This window comes from Anopheles nili, chromosome 3, assembly GCF_943737925.1.
Source record: "Anopheles nili chromosome 3, idAnoNiliSN_F5_01, whole genome shotgun sequence".
NCBI classification, from domain to species: Eukaryota; Metazoa; Arthropoda; class Insecta; order Diptera; family Culicidae; genus Anopheles; species Anopheles nili.
In genome coordinates, this window is record NC_071292.1 from 57,859,584 (window position 1) to 57,865,721 (window position 6,138).

Below are 6,138 nucleotides of genomic sequence, written 5' to 3' on the forward strand. Positions count from 1 at the left end.
CGCTTTTGATCTCACCAAACGGAAGCGATAGCAATTCGTCCACCGGGCGAGATTAAGCAGCAAGGATTATTGTGTTTGTTTTCGACCGCTACCGGCCACCGGCCACCGGAATGAAACCATTCCAACCACCAACCGCGGGTTATGCCAGCGCTTGTAAAATGGATTTTGAAACCAAACAGTCCCACTGGAAATGAAACACTCGCTTTAAACGCCCTCTCGCTCACGGTCAGGATGCAGGCAAAACAACCACGCACATCCTCGGATGAGGCTCCTTCGGCCAGCTGTCGGTTCTCGTTTAGCCTCGTTAATCAGCTAGACAATCGTGTTACTTCACCATTGCGCTATGATTTATCGCCCAGCTCAATACCACCTGATCTATCGTCGATAAATCAATCCTATTAAGCGCAAAAAGGGGAGGAAAAGTCGAGGGTGGCAGTAGGGAACCCTCGCAGGAAGGATTCGAGAACGCACGCCCCCACGAATTGGATCGAATATCGTTTTCCGGAAAGCAATCACATTATTTCGGGTCGGTTCTGGAGGCGTACGCCGCACGCATCACTTGTTGAATTGGGTTACGGTTTCGCGGTTCGTATCGACACGAAGCGTGCGCGGAGGAAGATCCTTGAAGCCGTTGGAATTGGAAAATCATTAAAAGAAGAGAAATGAGATACGGGTTTGGGGCGGGTGGAAATAAGGTTGCCCAATGACGCAGCACGCCAGAGAAGGAGGAGCAAAAAATCGCACGGTTAAGAAACAACCCTTAGGCTCTTTAGCGGGCGTAAAAGGAGAAACAGACAGAGAGATAGAAAGAGAGTCCTGGTGAGAAACATCCACAAACACACACACACACACACACACAGCAGAGACTGGGTGAAACTGGCGCTTTTCATCGCTCGCCTGCTTTTGCGCCCGCAGGGGCAAACTACGACATTTTCCAATCTCTACAGGATATCGAATGGCATTACGAGTGCAAATTGGAGTCTGCCAAAATCGAATCATCGGGCGGCCTGGGCACGGCGGCCACAAAGCCCGCCAGAGCAAGCGATCCTTCCGCATCCGGGCATCAAATAACCGCAACCGTCTTGCTTCGGTCCTTTTGCGGCGTCGTGCCCACGTCCTGTTGCGGCAACGCGTACAAGCAACAGCCCGAGCCCCGGCGACGTTCCAAAGCCCGATACCCTCGGACGGCAAGCTGCAGACGGAAACTGTTAGCAAATTGAATTTTCGAGCAAACTTATCCCCAAGCAAACACACACACACACACACACACACGTGGTCGTCTTCTGAAAGTCGACGAAGACATGTGTTTGCCGTCAAGGATCATAAAACGTCGATCGACCGGTGAGCAGAGAGAGAGAGAGAGAGAGGCACAAAAGCGCCTGCACCTACACGGCAATCCGTTGTTCTGCTTTGTCGGAATGCAATGCGTGCGAACGTCCTTGCGTACCCGTAAGGTCCTCGTGTGCCCTCCAGAGGTCCTATGTGACGGTGGCCCGCAACCGAGACAATGACAAATAAACACTATCCAATTGTGCCAATCGGACGAGCAACAGGACCGACTGCATCGACAGCACATTTCCCCTGGGGGAGGGGCACACACAGTCTTTCGGTTTGGCTTTTTCCACCCATCTCGCTCTCTCTCTCTCTATCTCTCTCACACACTCCTTCCCTTACGGTCTGCCCCGAGTCGGTGACAAATGAAAATTTATCGTGCTCAATAAAAGCGTTCCCGTCAGCATACGAGCATTGCCTCGCGGGTTGCTGTGATGTGGTCGGCAGCATCCACGCGCCACGGTTGCTTTGATGGGTGGGACGCCCTGTGGATCTGACGTCACGGGGTGGGTGCGTTGGAAACATGCGGCCCTCGTTTGTGCTCGGAAACATTAACACATAAACCACAGCGACGGCACAAGACGGGCGACAGCATTCGATCAAAGGAAATTAGTTTAGTTACGTGGGAACGAAAGAACGGTTTCGGTTAGAAAACGCTTACTGGCACACCGCCCAACGGGGGCAGTGATACGTGAGTCTTGCAAACGCAATTCCTCCGCTCCGACGAGCGCGCATTACAAAATGGCTCATTTTTCGAGGTGACTAAAGCTAAAACTCACACCAACAGTACCCGTTTGATGTCTATCGCTTCGCAGATTGGGCTCAATTTGCGTCTCGAACCAAACAACCAGGCGCCTCCATCGAATGGAGCCGTACAGAAGGGCGTATGGTTGTATGACGCGAGGATTACCGGCCACCCGCGAGGGTGCGGGTTTTGCAGCGTTTTCACCGAGCGGTGTTTAGAAAGGATTAGGACACGAGCCGGAAAAGCCATTAGTGCGACCAAGCGGCCAGTCGGCTCGTAAGCGAAAGTTACCCGTTTCGAACTGCATAAACACGAAGTAATTAGTAATTGTGTTGCCGGCTTCGGCGCAGCGGAAAGCGGAAAGTGATTAGCGGACCTTTCACGGATGCCTTTCGCGAAACGGTGTCAGCTGGTTAGGTGGCACAAGCAATACGGTGAATGGCGATATTAAAACCCCCCACGCACACGCGCACATACAAACAAACACGCTACGGTAACGTGCGCGAATAGCCCGTAGGGGGAGGAGATGGCGTTATCTGGCAAACCTATGGTAATCTCGCCCGTTATCCTCGTCCTCCTCCTCATCGTCCTCCTCCTCCTCCTCTTCTTCCTCTTCTTCTTCTTCCTCCACATCTTGCTCCTCGTCGTCGTCCTCTTCCTCGCCCGTTTCATCACCGTCCTGCTCGTCCTCGTTGAAGTCTCCATCGGACGGTCGTCGCCGCCGAACACCACCGGAGGCTCGGCTCGGCAACATATGGTATCCGTGTGCCTCGTCGTCCTCCTCCACCTCGGTCCCATCATCTTCACCCCGCTCGTCCTCGTCCGTGTAATCACCACCCCGATAGCCCGAGGTCGGGCTGCCGTAAATGGTCAGGAATGCCGACGGCAGATTTAACCCTTTCCCACCGACGGTGGCCAGTTGGTTCGGGTTAAGCTGCGACCGCCGCACGGAATGGCGCCGCAATGGCTGCAACGCCAGCATGGCCGCGGTCGCGCTAGGTGGCTCCGGTTCGTCGATAACGATTTTAATTTGCGGAAAGTGCGGTTGTTCCTGACCGCCCGGCTCGGTATTGTTTTGATTGTGCCCATTACTGCAATTGCCGCCTGCGGTTCCTCGGCTACCTTCGGCGGTTGATGTTCTACGTGATGTCATTGTGGCAGGTAGCTTCACAAACACACACACTCACACACACTCACACAGAAGCGCGCACACACTTTAGTCCGTCACTTTATCCTTTTCGAGCTTTTACGGTTACTTGCACGCGCTCGATAAAGTGCTTCCAGCGTCACGGCGTCGGACGGCTTTAAACGACACTATTAAATGGATGGCGATTTATCAGCCCCTCCCCCCCCCCTTTTTCCACCGCGTGACCCACGGTAAGGATGCTGCACCGAAACATGCTGCGACCCATTTTCCCAAACCATTAGCGCGTAAATGCTATCCGGAAAATGCATACATCTTGCGGGTACTAGAGCTCGTTGTGCTTGAGCTTGTGCTCGCTGAGATTACCCGCCGCCAGAGCGACAAAGCGAATACCTTCTACGACACTAAAAACGGGCATCGCCTCCAGCTTCGCGCCCTGTCGACAGCGCCAGTTCATTACGCGCGCCGGGCGCGCCAACTCCCGATTAACATCGCGCAAAGTGAGAGATACTTTAGATTATTTTTACATCCCCGTGGGTAATAGAAAATTCTTTACGTGACTTCGCGCATCATTTCGCGGGAGTGTGCCCACCGCACGGGAAGCCCGGGAATCGGAGGTCGACACGATGCTTGCCGTTTAACGGCACACTAAGCCCGGTTCAGGAAACCCATTTCCCGGGGACGTGCAAAATGCGCACCCGGGTTTCCGCGTAATAGCGCCGCGAAAGGGCCACCGGGGATGATATTTCACGCGCGGGCAGAGCTCGAGTGAATGAAAATGGATTCTTTTGGGGTGCTTCCGGAAAGCTGGTGGGATAGATGGGTTGGTGGGAAGCTTGGAGGGGTGGTGGTGAGAGGTGAAATTGTGGACATAAAGATCGAAAACGGACGCTGAGTTGACGCTTTTACTTCGCTTTCATTATGTCTTTATTCTGCCATTCCAGCGATGGTGGGGAAAAAACGCTTCCATGAGGCGTTGCTGTTTGATAGCGTTTTCGTGCCCTTCGTAGCTCAAATTGTCAATGACGTTTTGGCAGTGAGAATGGGTGAAAAATGCGTAACCGAGAAAACGAGAACATCCATACACGCCACACCGGAAGACCTAATTTTCACCGATTATTAACACATGTAAGATTTATTCGCTCCCCTAACTAAACGTCAGCCAACGATTGGAGCCGCCGAGTTTCGAGAGCAGAGAAAGAAACAAAACGCCGCTCGCTAACCGATGTGCGGCTTAATTTTTCACCCAAACACGCTTTTGCGTTCGCGCTTAAATCACCCGGTCGCTGTGTGTTGCTGCTAACACCTGTTCCCGTGCCTCACCGGCCAGCCGGTCGGGTTTGGATGGGGTTGTAACCTTCAACTTGGTGGATGCTGAAGGTGATAAATATACCTACATACATGCATAGAACAAGGAAGCCACCCGTTCACCCCTTCTCGGTGGGGCAACTCATTAATCTTACGATGCATCCTCGACGCTCCAGCTTCCCCAAATCCCCGATCGACCCGATGGTTGGTGGAAAACGAGTCTACTTTCCAAGATAAACAACGCGAAAATACGCACCATTCTCGTGCGCGGCTTTGGAGGGGTTTTGGACGCCTTTCTGCCCTAATCTGGCCACGCACGCACGGGTATCGTGGCAAATGGTTTCCATCAGCGCGGCCACTTGAGCGCACCCCGAAAAAGGCTAAGCAAGCGGTCCGGCACCGGGTGGCAAAAAAAAACCTCACCAGCAGCAAAACACCAGACAAACGCAGGGAACCGGACTCGAGCTCGACAACTCGTCTGATGCGCGCGATTGGCGCGGGCTGGGTTCGCTATTCGGAGGTTTTTCCACCGGACCCTCCATCCACTACCCCTCCAAGGGGAGAATCGGACGAGAGGTAAGGCAATCGTTAAAAATAAATCCATCACTGCCGGACCAACGAGAGCTGGGTGCTGCGTGAACCGAGAACAAATATTCCTTTCATTAAGTCGGGGCGTCGGGCATGTTGCTCATCAACAGCGCCAAAGTTTCGCGATGCCACATCATCAACAACCCGCCAGCATAACGATTATGATGGAGAACGATGAGTTTTGGATGAGCACCCGGTGACCAGCGGTGAGGGTCGAATTTCGTAAGCCCTCGCCAAAGCGTAGAAAGGTGGAAACAAAACGGCAAAACCATGCGCCCTCCCGAAATGGACGCGCCGGTTGCGAAAGACGAAAGTCGACAGCCGAACAAAACGACAATTCTCAAACCAACGGCGAAGGACAGTCGCAGCACCGTGGGGTGTCCTCGGCGTGGAAAGATTTGCTCGTTAATTGCTCGTTATCTCGTTTCCCGGGGTGTGCGCGCTCGATGGGACAGTGCCTGTGCCCAGTTTGGGATGGATTTCACTGCCTAGAAGTGTCCGGTGCTGTTCGACAGCGGTTGAACCTTGAGATCTCACGGTGATCGTCATTGACGTTGGAAAATCAGTGTGCGTTTTTCGCATTCACTTTGGGAAAGTTTCATCTTTCACTCGGCTGTGACTCATCGACACGGTTCGCAAACGGTTTCATATTTGTTTCCGTTTTGTTTCACGATTTTCGACTCCACGCATCCCCCTCAGCCAGGGAGATAATATTTATTTTCAGTCCATGAAACGAATCCCGGGAACGTTAGCGCACGGAGCTAGCGCGAAAGACCACCATCGACGACACGGCTCGGTGGAGCACGGCTTCCGTTGCCGAGCATTCTGTTTACCTTCGCGTTTCCGGTACCGTCGGGTTGCCTTAAAAGCCGGAAGCATGTGCCAAATTTAAGATGCGGCCTTCCAAACTCATCCATCATAAAGCGATTAAGTTGCGAGCGAAAATCACCACACACCGAGCAGTTTTCCTCTCAGCAGGCTATTGCACTCTTCAATGGTGCGCTATAAACGTAACAGCCCA

General features: G+C 53.1%; 1 protein-coding gene across 1 annotated transcript; it reads right to left on the reverse strand.

The window, feature by feature from the left end:
• Nucleotides 1-2,537: 2,537 nt before the first annotated feature.
• LOC128724684 (proline-, glutamic acid- and leucine-rich protein 1-like) lies at nt 2,538-3,230 on the reverse strand. The gene has a single exon (XM_053818405.1). It carries the CDS (start codon nt 3,228-3,230, stop codon nt 2,610-2,612), a length of 621 nt encoding a protein of 206 aa, XP_053674380.1. The 3' UTR covers nt 2,538-2,609.
• Nucleotides 3,231-6,138: the final 2,908 nt, after the last annotated feature.